At 42.9% G+C, this 18614-nt stretch overlaps 3 protein-coding genes across 3 annotated transcripts in view; 2 read left to right on the top strand and 1 right to left on the bottom strand.

Annotated features, from left to right (window-relative positions):
• The first annotated feature begins 580 nt into the window (after positions 1 to 580).
• On the top strand, positions 581 to 4189 carry LOC147229197 (C-C chemokine receptor type 5-like). Its single transcript, XM_086155834.1, has 4 exons — positions 581 to 741; positions 1394 to 1542; positions 1635 to 1804; positions 3307 to 4189. Exons 1-4 carry the CDS (start codon positions 668 to 670, stop codon positions 4021 to 4023), a joined length of 1110 nt encoding a protein of 369 aa, XP_086011960.1. The 5' UTR covers positions 581 to 667; the 3' UTR covers positions 4024 to 4189.
• Positions 4190 to 4892: 703 nt separating this feature from the next.
• On the top strand, positions 4893 to 7889 carry LOC147229196 (C-C chemokine receptor type 5-like). The gene is made up of 3 exons (XM_086156041.1): positions 4893 to 5283; positions 5818 to 5886; positions 6107 to 7889. Exons 1-3 carry the CDS (start codon positions 5243 to 5245, stop codon positions 7185 to 7187), a joined length of 1191 nt encoding a protein of 396 aa, XP_086012167.1. The 5' UTR covers positions 4893 to 5242; the 3' UTR covers positions 7188 to 7889.
• A 534-nt stretch (positions 7890 to 8423) lies between these two features.
• Positions 8424 to 18614, bottom strand: part of triob (trio Rho guanine nucleotide exchange factor b) — a 124059-nt gene continuing 113868 nt past the window's right edge. The window contains exons 52-61 of the mRNA XM_086156040.1: positions 17702 to 17952; positions 17483 to 17612; positions 17370 to 17397; positions 15032 to 15194; positions 14773 to 14894; positions 14032 to 14110; positions 13297 to 13497; positions 13057 to 13195; positions 12726 to 12912; positions 8424 to 11341 (exon numbers count right to left, since the gene is read on the bottom strand). Coding sequence (XP_086012166.1) covers positions 10941 to 11341; positions 12726 to 12912; positions 13057 to 13195; positions 13297 to 13497; positions 14032 to 14110; positions 14773 to 14894; positions 15032 to 15194; positions 17370 to 17397; positions 17483 to 17612; positions 17702 to 17952 — 1701 coding nt within the window. The 3' untranslated portion in view covers positions 8424 to 10940. The remainder of the gene's footprint in view (positions 11342 to 12725; positions 12913 to 13056; positions 13196 to 13296; positions 13498 to 14031; positions 14111 to 14772; positions 14895 to 15031; positions 15195 to 17369; positions 17398 to 17482; positions 17613 to 17701; positions 17953 to 18614) is intronic.

The raw sequence follows: 18614 nt of genomic DNA, 5'->3' as shown, positions 1-18614 counted from the left end.
CTTTTACATGTTTCTGTCTTGCCATTATAAATGCAATTACCTATCATCCAGTTAAGCATCCTTAGATTTTCATATTTTCCTTTTTTTTAATTTATTTTACTGAATGAAACCCTTGTTCTCTGCATTTGATTACAATGATTGTTCCAACATAGAAAAAAAATATTTTTGTATATTTCTATTAGCTCCTCTTGCATTCATTTTCTCTACATATAATATTTGGAGAGTAACCTACGATTTCTTTTGGAGGAAATAAAAATCACCCAGATATATGAGTGAATATTTTTTGAACAAAGTGATTGTCGATGGGCACCTATAAAAATAATGAAAATTTCAGGTTGATAAAGTAACTTTTAATGGATTCCATTGGACGACAGTCAAAAAGGTCTACAGATAAAAATCAAAAATATCAATACCTTGATTTACAGGTGATATGTCAGCAGTGTCTGGGTAGGTAATAAATATTGAAATGTCAATACGTCAATGTCAAAAACCAAAGGATATCCTTTTTTGTCACATGACATGAATAAAAGGGATATTTCTGAGAAAGACACATTTCACCCCAGTGCGCACATTGGACTGGGCGGAAACAAAGGTTCCCTACACATCGCATTTACTTGAAATGAGCTCAGCGACGAGATTCATCACGAGACAGAAGCGGCGCCAGTAGATGCTTCGGCATGCAGGTGGAAGCTCGATGGAAAACGTGACTTATTCTGTATTAGAGTTACTCAAGGAGAGAATGTAAGTACTTCAAGTTGTATTTCACTGTATTCTGAAACAGCACTTCAACGCTTATCTCAAATTTACAGCTGCACCACAACTGTGGGTGTGTATGTGTGTGTGTGTGTGTGTGTGCGCGCACCTGTAAACCATAACAGCCACAGGAAGTGAGGGTCTTTACAAATGTCAGTCAAGTGGTTCTGTCGTATTTCTTAATGAGCGCTGATGGTAAAAAGAAAGCTTTACATCTGGTTTCAAAAGACGACACGGACGACATCATATCAGAGCTACTTCAGCTGGATTTATTGGAGATGTAATTGTTTTGCGGCTCTCGTATGACGGTATTTTCATTTTACGACGTGCGATCGTAGACTCGTAGCTGCCGCTTCTTCCTTTTAAACTTCGACGCCTGGTGACTCACCGAAAAAAAGGGTATGTGAAAGGTTCGAGTTAAAGATCAGGAAAATCTGAAAGGGGGTTTCGGTAACTGATGCAAAACATTTTCTCTGAAATAACAATTGTCATAACCGGTCCGTAATTTATGCTGTTCAACATGTGACGATTCTGCTCAAGTAACCGCGATGTTTATCGATCAACCCTGTTTACGCTGGATTTTTTTTTCCTTTACTTTCACCATGTTAGCGATTCCTTGTTCCGGTTTTTCATCCCGCAGGTACGGGGATACTCTATCGGACGGAATTTATTACAACTATTCCAATGATTCCTACGACGACAACAGTACAGACGGGAGCGGTGAATCCTGCGATGGACTCCTGGTTTCACAAGTTCTCTACTGCCTGCTTTTTTGTCTCGGCTTTCTAGGTACGCCGGAAATGTTCAACATTACAACATCAAGCCTTGTTTACTGTCATGCAAAAAAAAAAAAAACGTAAAAATATCGTGATGGATTTCAGGCAACTCCATGGTTCTCTGGATTCTTCTGGGATACATCAAGCTGAGGACAATGAGTGACATCTGCCTCCTGAACCTGACTCTGTCTGACCTCATTTTGGCCATTACCATTCCTCTTTGGGGCAACGTCCAAGGCTTGGTTTCGTGCAAGATCATAACAGGCATCTATCAGGTACGGATACGATTTTCTTTCTTCAGTTCCTCATTGAGAAAACAGAAAAGGCCTGCTACATTTCGGTGATAGTTCTGATCCGTCACTCCGTATGATTTGTTTATCCTGCCCATGCATACAGCAACCGATGTATTATTTAGGGCCACATACGGCCTCATTTGATGTCCAGGGGGACGTCCGGTAAAATCAGAGCGTAATTACCTCGAAGTAACACCAAGTCCACATGTTTCCCTTGTTTTAGTGTAAAGAAGAACAGGTAGATGATGAAAATCTAAGTTATGGACATTTCCTTTGATAAAATACATGACAAACAACCTGAGATTCATGAAGAAAAGTAAGTGCAATGTCAACAACACTATGTCTAACTTCTGTCTCCTCAGTTTTCTGCAAAGTTTCTTGTATTCAAATCTCATAGCGGCACCCAAACTTGCTGCATCCACACCAAGCATGCAGGTTTCTTATTACCAACACACAAGAAGTGGTCCATTTTTCTTGGAAAGCCCTAAACTCCATATCCACTTTTCTCTTTTTTTGACAATGTCATCTTGCCGATGCGGGTGTCGTGTGCGACGGAAAAGCAGGTCGATATCTAACAATAAGTAAAAATGCTATTTCCAGACCCAGAAGCCGCATTGCTGCCATCTGGTGTAAGTTGTGAGTCACATAGTGTCGTGTCATGTTGCTAACACTAGCTTAAACAGTGCGTCCCTAGCAGACAATAACTGCATTTTTATTTAAATAAAGGAGTTCGTTTTTTATGTATTGTTTCAAATTGTAGATTTATTCCACGGGCTGGACTGGACCCCCTGGCGGGCCGATACCGGCCGTACGTTTGACACCCTGATTTAGGGGCTCCCCCTTTCTAAAGAGGAGCCAACAAGCATACAAGGAGAGATCAGACACATTGAACGCTTAGAGCAGGGGTGGGGAAACTTTTGGGCTCAGGGGTCGCATTGGTCGGGTCACCACAAGATACGATACTTATAAAAAAAAACAAAAAAAAAACACATTTGTTAACAATGTTTATCAGACTCGTCTAACATTTGCTGGTTTTCAAAACCTTCAAATGTCCAAAACCGAGCTGGTTTTGCCTTCGAAACCAGCTTGGTTTTAAAAGCTCTGACGTTTGCTTGCATTTCAGGCACAAACCAGTTTTTCCCTTGTAACTTCACATCCAGCTCATTCATGTGTGTCAGTATGTTAACGGTAAAGGCTAAATCACAAAGCTAATCCGTGTCAATCAACTCAGGAATGAAATAATCTCCTGTTTGAGTTCCCATATTCATTGATCCAATCATTCAATCATTCACATCAAGTATGGATTCTCTACCGATCTTTGGCTTAAAAAGACCAACGGGCCGGATGTGGCCCGCGGGCCGTAGTTTGCCGACCCCTGGCTTAGAGCAGGGGTCGCTGTGGGTCCCACAGAACACTAATCATGTCACTGAAGTTTCACGTAACGCTCTTACCTACGTTCTTTCTCTCTTTGTTCCTCTCAACAGTTAGGCTTCTACAGCGAGGCTTTGTTTGTGGGTCTAATGAGCGTCGACCGCTACCTGGCCGTCGTCCATGCCGTGAAAGCCATGAGAATCCGGACCATGCGTTGCGGAATCATAGCCAGCATCATAATCTGGACGGTGTGCGTCGTCATGGCAATCCCACAGGTGATATTCGCATCCATCGAGAGAGATCAAGAAAACTGCAACACAATCTCCTGCTATCCGAAGTACCCAAATCACAGCCTGCAGTCTTGGAAGATGCAACGAAACTTCAGCGAAATCTCAGTCAGCCTTTTCCTCTGCCTTCCCATCCTGACTTTCTGCTACGTGAAAATCCTTATCGTGTTGTCCAAGAGCAGGACCTTCCATAAGAATCGAGCCGAGAAGTTGATTTTCACGATCGTATGCGTGTTCGTGCTGTGCTGGGTGCCGTACGATATATGCGTTTTACTGGAGACCCTTCAACTTTTTCAAATCCTGAACAATGAAACCGCTTCAGAAATCATTTCTGTCGCGAGGAACTACGCCGAGATCATCGCCCTGTCCCACTGCTGTGTCAATCCGTTCATTTATGCGTTCGTCGGGGAAAAATTTAGGAAGTATCTGGTCAATTGGTTGACTAGATACCTTTGCTGGACATGCCGTGGAAGAAGGTCTTTAAGTCACAGAGACGTAACGGACAGAGAGACGTCCAACACGCCGGTAAAATCAGATTATTAGCGATACTAACTTTGCTTGTTGTAAATTCATGCTTGAAATACGCCCAAACCCACCCTCAAAAAAGGTTAAATATGGCAAAGACTGTATATTTCTGTTTTGTTTACATGTTTTTTCACATCAGTTAAAGGAATAATAAAAAAAAAAAATTCAAAAATACATTGCGTTACGTCACATTATTTGGTTTATATTCCTGCCAGAGACTTGATGAAAATAAGGATTAATGTTACGATCAGTATGATGTTTGGATCAAGTCCTGGTGATGACGGCTGCGATCATCTCCAGAGCTGCTTCTCATGGAGATCCGGTTCTTTTGTGAAGACCTGCAGCGTAAAACGTTCACTCCGACCAGTCTTGAATCAATTCTCGGATGTCCTTTGCTTTTATTGAGGTCGATTCAGACTCCGACCCGCTCGCCGTTCCAAAAGCGGCGATGCTATTGCGAGTCGCGAATGTTGGGGTTTACGTTGCTGCTTGTTTTCGGTGTGATTTTGGGGTTGCTGGGAACTTTGTGGGTGTTTTTTGGGGTGCAAGGAACTCTGTTTTTTTTTCAATACCTGGAACAGTTAGTTGTATTGCGGGCTTGCGGCTGTGGCCAACAACAGCTATTGCTCATTAAACTGACATTTTACCGTCAACCAGGTGTTTTCCCTGACTAAAAAGCTACGGTATTTTCAATTATTTAATATTGCAGTAATTATAATACTGCGATATCTATCGATATTCTATCGAAATCTATTCAATGTCAATTCAAAGCTATCTGTTGCATAATGCGGCACATTGTTTCGCTATCCAGTCGTGACGTTTACCTGATCATATGAAATATTATTTGCTGGTAAATGTGTTTGTAGCAGAATGCGACAAGATGGGGCTAGAGTTATGTGGTCTGTGCAAGTTGTTTGTGTTTTTTTTTTTTTGTTTTTTTTTTGCACCCCTGAGATGTTAAGGTCTTCACTTTTGCAATTCATGCTTCGGACTGTTTTATAAGGTTGCAAAATGTGGATATGTGGTTTGACGTGTGAAGAGACGCTGTGGTTCTGACATAAAGCCCTTCTATGCGACAACGTGCAAGCCCACCGGAAAGCTTGTTTAGGGGTTTGTCAAGTTTAAGTTATATTGAACTTTTACCACAGCTACTTTATCTTTCACACATGTACATCTTTGAGGAACCATCGCTCGTAAAGCCGCCGGTCTCGCCGATTTTGGCCATCGGTTATCCAGGATGAACGCCACCGTCAGATATTTTGCATCCAGCGATGTCAGGTAAAGTTATTATTCTTTTATTCCCAACATTGACACGATGTTTCGTGTCACTTCTGCACGAAGTCCAAAGCGTGACAGGACCGGGTGATATGTTGTTTTACACGACCTCGGATTTTATTGTGATTTTGGAATCGGACGGACCAAGTAGGAGGAATCCAGACTTTTCATCCAACACACATCTGTCTGATGATGTTTTACAAAAAAACAAAAACCGCACCAAACTGATAGTATATGTATTATTTAATCTGGCAGCATCTCTATCGAAACATGGATATGATAAACAAATGTATTAATGGATGTTTTAAGATTTCAATCCCCGAACTGTGACGTTAAACTGACTTTACAATCTACTTCTCTACTGACAGACATTATGCGCATTTACACTGTTTATCGTCCTTTATTCGATCCGTTATGTAATGAATAAATGTTCCAGAATGTGAGAGAGCCATCGAGGATCCGACGAACAAATCAGAAAAACATGTGTCCATTCCTCATGAGGAAATAGTTTTCCATTTTTTTTCCTTTTTCTTTCAGCAAGGCAGAACCGACTCCCTATCCTGTGGCGTTTTTCGGTCCCTCAAGCGAGATGGCGTTTGAGGAGAGGTAATACGTGCCCACCGGTGACACACGGATCTCTATCATCTGATCACCTTTCCGCTCGGATCGTACCGTCGAAGTCTGTGGAGCTTCTCGCCGACAATATCAGTTATTTAACACCGTCTTGCCAAGCTCTAGAGTACTGCGCGACTTGTCAAATCTCAATGAAAAGAATCGTCTTTGTATCAAAGTAGCCTAATCCTGCACTTCCCTGACCTCCTTCCAGGACGAATCCTTCATATTTCATCGACGACATCACCGCGACGCCGACCGATTACTACGACTACAGCCTTTTAGCGGATTACGACTACGGGCAGTGCAAGAACGATCATCACGGAGCTTTTTTTCTTCCGGTCCTCTACTCCATCTTCTTCCTCTTGGGGGTTCTGGGTAACTCTCTTGTCATCTGGGTCATAACTTGTGGGCTGCGGCTCAGAAGCATGACCGACGTATGCCTCCTCAACTTGGCCATTTCCGACCTGCTCCTGGTGTGTTCCCTTCCCTTCCTGGCCCGCCAAGCCTCGGACCAGTGGGTTTTCGGGGACGCTTTATGCAAGACGGTCTTGGGGATTTATCATATTGTTTTTTACAGCGGCACTTTTTTCCTCTGCCTGATGAGCATAGACAGGTATTTGGCGATCGTGCATGCGGTTTATGCAATAACCGCCCGCACGCGGACCTTTGGAATGATGGCGGCCGTCGTCATCTGGGTCGCCGGGTTTTTCGCATCCTTCCCTGAGCTCATCTACCTCAAAATGCAGCAATCGGGCAACCGGACCCTCTGTTTTCCCGCCTATCCTTCCACTCAAGGCACGAATATCCACTTCTGGACGATCTTTGGACATTTTAAAAGGAACATTTTGGGTTTACTCGTCCCCTCGGTCATCATTTGTTTCTGCTACTCCAAGATCATCTGCCGGCTGTGCCACAGCCAAACCTCCAAGATCCAGGTCATCCGTCTGGTCCTTCTCATTGTCGTTGTTTTCTTTTGCTGCTGGGTCCCCTACAATTTTGTCACACTGTTCCAAGCGCTGGAGCTCCTGGACGTCTACACAGAATGCGAAAGCCACAAGTCCATCAGACTGGCGTTAGAAATCACCGAGGTCTTTGCTTACTTTCACAGCTGTCTCAACCCCGTGTTGTACGTGTTGATGGGAACCAAATTCAGGAGGAGTCTGGCCAGGCTGGTGAATCGGGCTCCCTGCAAAGTGTGTCGGAGTTTCAGGGTTCTCATCCCCTTTAACTCGTTCCAATTGTCAGTTCTCTCACAAAACACCAGCTTGAGCGAAAGGAGCACCGCCATCTAGAACTGGCCTTCTGGAGTTGTATTGTTGTCAGGGGAAAAAAAACTGTAAATCTTGCAGTAATACGAATTCATATGTTCACAGCGAAGCCCAAATATTCGTCTGACGGACGATCACACATGTAGCAAGAAGCGGCACGAAGCTGAGAGGTGCTTGCAGCTATTTCGCTTCAACAGATGACTTTAGATGTGAAACTTTGATACCACAAGTTACAGGTTGCCGGAAACATTTATGTGCACCGTGAGGCGACTGCGACACTCAAAACTGTGAAATTAATAGTCAACAGGATTGACCAATTTTCACCCATTGTTGTTTTGTCTGTACCATATTGTCATTTACACACAAATTATTTTGCCATGCGACCAAAGTTGCTTAGTTATGTGTTTGAGACATGATTTTGTGGAAAAGAAGAAAAAAAAAGAAGGATGAATCACACTCATGGGTTTTATGGTCATCTAAGAATGCGGGACAAAACCATGTAAATTGATGATTTATCATTCAGTATCACATGCAGTCAAATATATCTTTGTTTTAATGATGTCTACTTAGCTATTCAGATTTTATACGAAGAAAATAAATGATGTGCCTAGGAGGAGGAGATCTGGCAACTGAAGAACTGACTTGTCAGTAAAAAAACAAACAAAAAATTGTAAAAAGTACTGGTATGACCGACTTGTACACAGCATTTTCACCATTAAATGAAAACTACCGACTAAGAAATTATTTCACATGTTGATACGCTTCAAATGCAGCCCAAATTATTTTTTTTTGTGGTTTCTTTTAGTCATCACATCACCAAGCGCTCGCGGTTTAAAAGAGTTAGAATTGGAGGAGGGGGTGGGGAAAGTTGGTGTTTTGGTTTTTTTTTTTGCAAGCATACAGGCGTTAAAACATTTGCAAAGATTCTAATGAGGGGGTGCGGTGTGCATTTTTTATTTTTTTTTTCCATATCTTGTTTTTTCATTTTTGGCAACAAAGAATTTCCTCCAACAAAGTCCCTATTCCAAAAAACACGACACATTCTCGGTCTTCAAAAAAAAAAAATGTAATTTCCTTTTCTGACGCACACAATTTCAATGCCATATATTCATAACAAAAAAAAAAATTAAAAAAAAAGAAACCAACACATCCTGGCATTCTATTTAAAGATGAAATGAATTTCTTTTTCTGACAAATACTATTATGCGTATGCTAGTATACTAAACTGTGTGTGCATAAAAAACGTTCAGAGGCACCGAATGCTCCTTGTACGTTTAATGGCAAAATAACAGGACAAAATAAAATATTTACAACACGTAGTAACATGTAAACACAATCTTCTGTACAGAGAAATATACATGCAAAAGTAAAAATAAGTCATAATAAGACATTCAAAATGGCATCGCTGCAGTCTTGTTCTGTGTATTTAAAATATGACATTGTTACTGTATGAGGTTTACATCCTGGGTAAAGGCAAACTGCCCCCCCCTCTCTGTACATCTTTTACATCATGAGGAGGTTGGGTTTCCCGAAGGCATTTTTCATATTCATATTTTTTTCTTTGTATAGGCTTTGTGAGAAATTGCCAAACCGATTAACGGGGTTTTTGAGAAACCCGGATTCACGACAATAAATAAAAGTGACACAAAAAGGAAAGACTGACTGTACAGACCAACACAGTAACATGTCATTGACTTCCTTAACACCAAGTCAGATTATCTGACAATAAACTCTTACATCCTTCAAAATAAAATCAAGAAATACAGTTTAAGTTTCAGCCTTAGCACTAAGTTGCCCTCGCTTGACTGGCACTTCAAAAAAAAAAAAAAAAAAAAAGGAATCAACGTCTTCCCTTAAACACATTATTTCATTCAAACATTTTAAATGATGCGTTCTCCAATCATTGCCGGTCCAAAGTGAATGAATGAGTCACAATGAGAAATCGTTCGGTCAACAGAGAATGTTTTTGTGATGTGAAACTGAGATGCTTTAAAAAAAAAAAAAGGAAAAAAAAAGAAATAAAAACAGTAACATACAGCAGTATCTACCTATAAAATCCAAACCAACTTACACAGCAAACCACTTTGTGCACAGCTTGATAAAAGACAAGTGAAATAGTATCTTTTTGAGCAAATAAACCACCAAACAGTTACTTATCACAATAAGTATAAATAAAGACAGACTGAACCTATGTAAACACGAGTATGTCGGGGTCCGTTCTGTTATAACTTAGCATGAGAAATCAAGAACACATTTTTTTTTTTTTTTTTTAGCAGGAACAGAAGCATAGTCAACTTTGGTATTGTTACGGAAACACAATGAGGAAAAAGGAAAGTATAAGTGCCTGCATTTTATAGATACAGATCATTTCTTTTTTTTTTTTTTTTTTGGATTATTTTTTCTTTTTTTTGTTTTTTAACAGTATATCCGAAAACGTCCGGAGGGTTCTCAGTCATCCGGGTCACGGCGGTACCCGTAAAAATCTGGCCGTAGCAATTGGACGCTTTCGACTTCCGTTTACGCGTCCACTTGCCGGAACGAGATTTCCCGAGTATAATCTGACAACCCTTTCCTTGCCTGGGGGTTCTTACAGATATTAATACTGAAAATTAATACATAAGAGTTAACACAATACAAATATCAAGCGCAGTACCAGGTACGTACATGCCTTTGTAAGAATACGGCTACAACACAAGTCTTCATAAATAGTTGCATAAATGTTAAAGCTGCAACATTGCACATGGGAACCGATGTAAAACGCGAGTGCGGTTCTAATAGCCGTGGGGTTTTGCTGGAAATCCGGCTGCGCAGAGTCCACGGGGACTCTGCCACTGTTCCGACTCGCATGGACTCCGAAAAGGAAATAGATTTTATTCAGAATGAGAACGAAAGGCAGGAATATTTTATTTACAAATAAGGCGGATGCAGGTAGAAATACGAGAAGCTCTACTGAGTAGCTTGTTCAAGTTTGCTTTCTACTTATCTTGAAGACTGAAATTATATTACTTTACAAACGGGTAGGAGTGTGGCATTAACGTAGCACGAGTATTGCACTGAAAGCAACCGAGATGTGTTTTTTTTTTTTTTTTTTTTTTGTTCAAACGTGGTTTGGTCTTCATCCTCTCCAATGGGTGGCCGCCGCCGCCGCCGCCGAGCGCCACGTCTCGCGTTTTCTTCCTACTTGGAATCTACCTTAGTTTCCTGAAAACTGTCATTATTTCAGATTTCCTACTGTACATGGTTTCACTTATAAAAAGTAATCTCTTCTTACAAAAACAAACAAAGAAAACAACCTTATGATTTAACTGAAAGCAGCCTGATTTACTCTTATCATACAGTATCATATTTTCTCTGTTTCACGCCGTCTGAACCGCGAGACTTGCTCGCCGGCTTGTGGAGACAGCGTTTATTTTAACCCTGCCAAGTCAAGATTTTGAAATCTCACACAGATTCCAACAGTTCAATTTTTTTTTTTTTTTTGTTTTTGTGCAGGCATAAACACAATATGCCAAGATTAAGTCGGGGTGGGAGTCGGGATTAAGGTGGAGGGGGGGGGGGATTTAGGGGTTTCGTCAGCAGAGGTCATCAGTCAGCAGCAGCAGCAGGACGTTTGTGGGTCGATGCGGAAACGGAGGATCATTGTGGAAGTTTTGCTGGTGATGGCGGCGCTGCATGCTCAACTAGCGTGCTAGCAGCTATATACTAGTGCGGTGGAGGACAGGCGTCTGATGGCGCGACCGTTTTTTTTATCTTCACGGCTTCCCCCCGTCCTGTCCGTCAGATGTGGTGTTGCAGGCGACTTTGCAAGTAGGCTTTTATGGTGCCGATCGCCCGGGCGTCGTTCTGGTGTTTCCGCCTTTCGATGAAGGAGATGAGTCTGGAGGTGTCCAGATGGGAGCCGGGATCCTGGGATCGAGGCGTCTGCGGCGGTTGGGCGTGACTCGGGGCGGCGCCCCGGGGCTGGAGCCAGGGGTCCTGCAGGCAGGACGCGGCGGAGGGTCGTCGCTCCGGCTCGCCACGCAGCAGCAGGCAAACAAACTCCCTGGCTGCAGGACTCACGCCTTGAAAGTAATCCTCGGGGAAGCTGAAGTCGAGTCGGCAGATGTTCAAACACGTCTCCTCCAAACTCTCATCCAGGAAGGGAGAGGCTCCGCTCAGTACGACATAAGTAACCACCCCTGCGAAGAATTCTGCTTATTAATACGACAAACACTGAAATGTTAGCCGCTAAGTTCATAAATAGCTCAGCCATTCCATTGACACCAGGAGGAAATTATTTGTTTTACCACCATTTATTCCACCTGTTGTTGGAAATATACCAGAGGATGAAGATTGACATTTGTTTTTTTCCCGGTGGTGTGTATTATATATGCATTGTGTATTTCATGTATGCTGCTCAACACCTTCATTTCCTTCAGGTTCAATAAAGCATCTCTACTCTACTAACTCATTGGACCCATTTTCCAAGTTGTACAGGCCATAAAGTTCTCTTGGTGCGTAAAACTCATTATACTGTATTTTTCACACTATAAGGCGCACTTAAAATCTTTACATTTTCCCAAAAATCGGCAGTGCGCCTTATGTATGAATTCTTGTTGTGCTTACTGACCTCAAACCGGTGTTATGCGGCACATTGCGCTCAAAAATCTGTCAAAATGTTGTTATTGCGACTTTGGGAAGCAATGAAGCCACGATTGATTATCGAACCGTTCCCACCTGACATGGAGACGTCGTAATAAAGTCAGTTGAATATGAGTTGCAACGTCCGAAAACGTGAGATGGAGTGCTGGACTACAATGTTGCTCCAACCAACTAACTTCAGGTGAACATAAACCGATCCGAGAACAGTAACGTAATTTACGGACGATAAGCCGCTACTTTTTCACAACGAAGTGGCTAATATATGGATTTTTTTCGGGAGGGGGGGGGGTTATAAGATTCATGCCGCTAAAACATTTATCCTTGTCACATCAGGACGATGAAATGACCGGGATATTCTGAGTCCGTCCAACTCCGACACCGAAGAAGACGACTTTTGCGGTTTTAGCGCGCAGGAGAAACCAAAGATAGCGACCGGCTAGCAGTGCGGCTTATATTCAGGTGCGCTCAATAGTCCAGAAATGATGGCACACAGTACGCTCACCTCCGCCACTTTTATGTACCGTATATATATTTTTTTATATTCTCAGAATATTACTGTGCGTTTGTGTGTATGAGGACCCCCAAAATGGCACCCATTAAAAGAAATGCTTACGAAGCGGAATTCAAACCCAGGACTTTCAGTCGGGCAGTTGAACACGGGATCAGAGAAGCCGCTAAAGAATTCAACATGAATGAATCAACGGTAGGGAAGTGGAAGAAGCCAGCAGATGGACTCCGCTAAGTAAAGAAAACCAGAGTTTCCAAGGAAACGCAACAAAACGAACGAGGTGAATAAAGTTCGATTAAACTGACTGTTTTTGCGATACTGCATGTTTTATCACACGCCTTACAACGCGGTGCGCATTATAAATGAAAATAGACCCGTTCATTGATCGCAAAATACGGTCATATCAAACTGACCTAAGCTCCAGAGGTCAGACATCAGAGAGGCAGGCTGACCCAGGACCAGTTCGGGGGCGGAGAACTCGGGGCTCCCTAGGAGAGGGTGAACGTGCGGCGAGGAAGGGTTCAGCTGAACGGCATCGCCAAAGTCTGTGAGCTTCACAACCGGCTGGGACGACACGTGCTCCACGATGATGTTCTCAGGCTAGAAAAGCAGGAACAAGAAGATCCCGGTTATCGCGGGCGCGATATTTTTAGACAGGACTCGAGAACGACGGAGGACTTTCAGTTCCGCATCGTCTGAACGTTTCACATTGACGGACGACATCCCGGCGAAATAAATATTTACTTTTACGTCGAGGTGTGCTATCCTCCAGCCATGCAGGTAGCGGAGAGCTTCCAGAACGTCTCTGAGGTACAGAGCCACTCTTTCCTCCGTCAGGTTCCCCCAGCTTACGATATAATCCAGGAACCGTCCCTGGTCGGCCCTGAACACGGTAACCCGTAACAGAATATGAGGACCAAGAGACAGAAAAAGGACAATAGCACAAATCTGACAAATGTGAAAAGTACATGACATGGCACTTACAACTCCAGAATAAGTACGTAGCTGTTGGAGGTCTCATACGTGTCCAACAACTTGACCAGGTTGGGATGATCCAAAGTCTGCAAGAGTCTGATCTCCTGCAGGACTTGTTCTCGACGTAGCAGCTTCTTGTTGACGCGTTTCGCCGCCACCGTCCTTTTGCTCCCTCTCTGGTCACACCTCTTGGTCACTGAGAAGCGTCCCCTGAACGGGATGTTTGGATCCTGAATTAATCCATGTGAGTTGGCGTGTAGAATTTCTGCCTTTCTTTTTCACAACATCCAACACGTGTTTCGGGAACCGACGACTAATTATCCAATCTTCGCATTGGGAATTCTTTCGCATTCTTTGCCTTGTGGACCACTTTAGCTGCTCAACGGGTCATAAGTTGTGGGTTTAGACTGCAGGCAGGCCGTTCTAATAACCCTCGTGTTACTGCGACGCTGCGGTAACACGTGCCAATGTGGCTTGGCAATGTTTTGATTAAATAAGCGGGGACGTCCCTGCGAGAGGCGCCGCTTGGATGGCAACATACGCCGTTCCAAAAACACTTTACGGCATTTGTGAAGCCTTTGCAGATGTGTGAGCGACCAATGCCGTGTCCTCAGTTTGTCCTCATTTTTTACCGGTATTCTTAAAAATTTGAATGTATTTAACAGTAAAACGATTCCGAGCTGCAATACAAATAAAGAGTATTTGTACTTGCACCATTTTACAGTTGAATCTTTTCATTCTCACCTTCCCAGCTCAGTGATTTCTGTGTAGTAGGACTCAAAACTGCTTTTCCAAACGATGCCGCTTCCATCTTCTGGGGCTCCTGGGGAAAATATTTTGGCTCAGTTAATTCTGAACATTGCAACAAAAAGCCTGTGTAAAAATTACAGACCAAACTCATGTAAATGAACAAAGTCATATGTGTGGAATCGGTCGTGTTTTCATCAAATTTATTGATTTATTGAGCGCTACACGCAATTTTATTGGACAAGTTTCAAACATTGTGCGCAAGTTTGCACATGCCAGGGTTTCACATCGACCAATCTGATTTACGAAATGAGCTGCGGCTACTGTTCGCTCGTTCCAGGATGAAAATGAAAAGAAAGAAGAAAACCAGCACTAGGAAAAACTAAAATGACAGCGGTAGAAAAAGGAGGACTTAGTTTGATCATTTTGGACGAGCGAAATTAGCAAGATTGACTAAAAAGATTTGGTTTAGCTCCAGCTGAGCTCCAGCTAATCTAAGATCTATAGAACCTTGATTACAAACCCAACATAAAATTGGAAAATAAGAACATAAGTTGTTTAAAAAGCCAAACTGTGCCACGCTGGTTTTTGCAAATTCTCCGTCAGCACAGACAGAAACTGTGCATCCGGGCCACAGTACGCTTGCAGCAATGCAACTCTCAACTACAATTTCCTGTTTCCTGAAAACAGGCACGTATGCGTGAAACCATCTCGTCTTTAGACATCCGAAAGTCTCACCTGAGACTCTGAGCGTGGCAGAAGTGGTGACACAACCGGCTACATTTGTGGCCGAACAAGTGTAAACACCGCCGTCTTCCAGAGATGCACCAAGAATGCACAGGGTTATTTCACCAGTCTCGCTGCAGGGGGAGGAATCAAGTCACATTTTCTGCAAATTTGCAATTACATCATCCTTTCGTAGGGAAAAGAGAAGCGCAGATGACATTTACGGCTTAAAGAAATAGATGACGAGTCCGAGTAAAAGATACTCGATTACCTGTAAGTGATGGTGTACTGCTCGTTGTTGGAGAGCGTGGTGTTGTCCGGACTGCGCCATGTGATGGAAGGTCTGGGTCGGCCGCATACTTTACACCTCAGAGTAACACTGTCGCCACTTTCACATGCCACGTCGCTGAGCTGAATGAGGAACTCTGGAGAAGCTGGAGAGGGAGAGTGGAATTGGTAAAAACCTGAGGTTTGATTGCACGTAAAAAAAGGATTCGAAATCCAAGCGCCATTATTTTGGACATTGGGCAAACCCGCCGCTCTTTGACCCCCCCCTTATGTGGCTCCCTGTGTCTTTCAAAAATAATTTGATTTTTTAAAATTTGATTGTTGCTCTTAATAAGCGACTGTGGATAATTTAAGTTTGGCATGTAAAAAAAGGATTTGAAATCGAAGCGCCATTATTTTGGACGTTGGGCAAAGGCCCTTCTGATGCATCTCCCTGTGGCCCGAAAATAATTTGATTTTAGTTGGTTCATTTTTAAAATGTAATTTTTAAATTTGAAGATTATGGCGATCTTAAATGTGTTAACATATTTTTTTTAACATACATTTTTTTTCAAAAAATACAAGAAGAATTCAAATTGACATTGAGTATTTGGCTTAAAAGTAGCCATCAACTTTCAACCCGATGTCTTTTTTTTTTTTCTGAATTGTTTTATTGGCACGCGCACAAATATATATATTTATTTCCCGGCAGTTCATTTGATTAAAAAAAATTGCAAAACATATTTTGTTTACACATAGCATAAAATTCATTTTAAATTTCAAAAAAAAGGTTATGTGGCTTCCGGTGTTTTCTTTTCTGTGGGGAAACGGGTCCAAAACGTCTCTTTGAGTGGTAAATGTTGCCAAACCTTTGCCACAGAAGGAAATCGTAGCAATGCAGCTGCTGGCAGAACATGCAAACCCCACGCAGAGTCAAGATCCGAGTAGAAACCTCTAGTTCAGTGTTTACCGACCTTTTTTGAGCCACGGCACATATTTTACATCAGAAAAATCAAATAAATATGTCAAAAAAAAGTGTTTAACGAATTAGAATGAAACCGTAGTCTCAATTTACTCAGTGTGACATCTAATATATCTAATATCTGTAGATTCGTCAAGTTGCAATGCAAATTTCCCACTGATGTGCAACTTTTCCAGAACACTTTTTTGCAATGCCCCAAGACATCAATATGTCTGAAAATGGTATTATTAGAGAGAACTCGGGCTATTTCTTTATCAACGCCAGAGCCGAGCATTTCTTCTACAATGATTTTGCCGGCAGGTAGTATTAATGTTTTGCTGTTTGGATTCAGAGACGAGTTCAGCAACTTTACAGCTGCTTTCACTGCTTTCTCACTCGTCTTGCTAGTTTTCAACAACGCTTCCTGTTTGTTTACGCAGTTACAAGTACCGTCATTTCCGGACGATAAGCCGCAACTTTTTTCACGTAAACAACGACGTGGCTAATATATTGACTTTGGGTGGGGGGACGCTAACGAGCTTCACGCCGCTAAAACGTTTATCCTTGTCACATCGGACGGATGAAACGACCAGGAAATTCTGAGTCCGTTCAACTCCGAAACCGAAGAAGACAACTTTGGCGGTTTTAGTGCGCAGGAGGAAGACCGAGATAGCGATCGGCTTGCCGGTGCGGCTTATATTGAGGTGCGCCTAATATTCCGGAAATTACGGTAATCACTTTTCTGCTTTTCCAACCCCCATCTTCCTCTTCTGCGGGGCTGATTTCTACCTGGATGTAGCCGTTAAGCGGTGCGGCTCATGTCGTAGTTTCTTCAAACAGCACGACAAACTGTCAAATATTGCTGCATGTAACGGTCCATTTAATGTCTGTTCTTATTTCATTAATAAATGGGAACATAATGCCCTAGAACAGAGGTGGGCAAACTTTTTGGCTCGGGGACGACTTTGACGGTTTTAGTGCGCAGGAGGAAGCCCGAGATAGCGATCGGCTAGCCGGTGCGGCTTATATTCAGGTGCGCTCAATAGTCCAGAAATTACGGTACTTTTTATTTTAAAAGTGTATGTAACACAGGTTAATTCACCATCCGTTGCCATCCAATAGGCACGCTGCCCACATGGACATAGCAAGACACATTATTTGCGTTGGATAAATAATTTTCGGACCAATCGGGTGAAAGTGGGCATTTTTCCACGGCGCACCTGATGATCTCTCACGGCACAGTGGTTGGGAAACACTGCTCTAGTTTGCTGTAAGGTGGCAGCGCTAACCGCTAAACCTCCACTGGGTTCGTAAGGTCTTGCAAGGTTAAACTTTTATTAACAGTTTCTGAAACGGCGCACTAGCGACAATGCATACATACCGTCGTAGATGAAGTTGGGATTTAGAAGCTGAAATGAAAACAAACGCATATCAGTGCCTTGTACGAGTCATGGCGAGAGATTACTCGAACACATCTCGAGTTTCTATTCACACCTTGACAGAGACTTTGTTGGCCAGGCTGTCCTGAGATTTCCGGTAGCCGTTCTCCATCTTCCTGCCTTCCTTGTCTCTTTTCTCAGACTTCCGACGGATACGGAGCGCTGTGTGCCATGATAATGATTTTCTAAATCCAACATAGACCGAGAAAAACGCCGTATTCAGAATCGGTCTAACGCAGACATTGGGTATCCGGGAAACGTCGCGGGGACTTACTTGATGGTTCCTTCTGGGAGTTCAGGGGTAATGGAGGATGTGGTGTGTCCGAGTACGTAGCCAGGGATCCAGCCCTCGGCGGCGGGACACTGCTCGGTGGCTGCCCTGTACACCAGGAACATGTTCTGCTGGTTGCTGGCTAGCATCTGGACCACCTCACCCTGCACCACGCTGATCTCATCCTCCTTCACTGCCACATAATCCTGGGTCACCAACATGGTCGACACACTGCTGCTGCTACTGCTTTCACTCTGTCGTAAAGAGAGGAGGATTTGGGGAACTTCAAGTGTGCACATTGTCCATATTTGCACTCTAAGATTTATGCATGCGCACAAAAAAGGGATTTAAATGTTACTTGGAATTCTAGAAGCTTTTCAGCAATCAAATTGACTGATTTGATTGGCCTTGAAACACAGACGTAAAAAAAACAACCTCGCTCACGGTCATGCACGAAGAGGAAGCACGCCACATTGCGTTTTTTCTTGCACTGGTAAGGTTAAAAGCTGAACATGTCACAGTGCAAGACAGACATTAGGTTTCGATGCCGTGATCTCCTGGACACAGACATCATGAGAGGAAACTTTACCGAGAACACGGGAAAGAAAAAAAAAAATTCTAGAAGAAGTACAGATGGTACTTTGCTAGTCAGCAGAAAGATAGCGAAGGTTAAGATGAAAGAACAACATGTGGTCTGGTCTTAGAAAAGCGTAATCTGACTTGAAGAGAGAACAAAAAGAAAAAAAGAGGCGATGTGTGAAAAAGCTCCTCGGAGTGTAAGCGGAGATTCTTGAAGTCACTTGAGAATTCTGAAAAAAGGCCACGAACGGAGAGAAAACGAAGCGTGTTTCATTGTTAGTTTCTGGAATGAAAGACGTGGAAATATCGTCGGCCGTCTCTCTACGAACGACGACGG

This window comes from Fistularia commersonii, chromosome 11 (genome assembly GCF_037954325.1).
Source record: "Fistularia commersonii isolate RoL2024-O1a breed Wild chromosome 11, RoL_Fcom_v1.0, whole genome shotgun sequence".
Classification (NCBI taxonomy): domain Eukaryota; kingdom Metazoa; phylum Chordata; class Actinopteri; order Syngnathiformes; family Fistulariidae; genus Fistularia; species Fistularia commersonii.
This window is presented reverse-complemented; position numbering and strand designations above follow the sequence as displayed.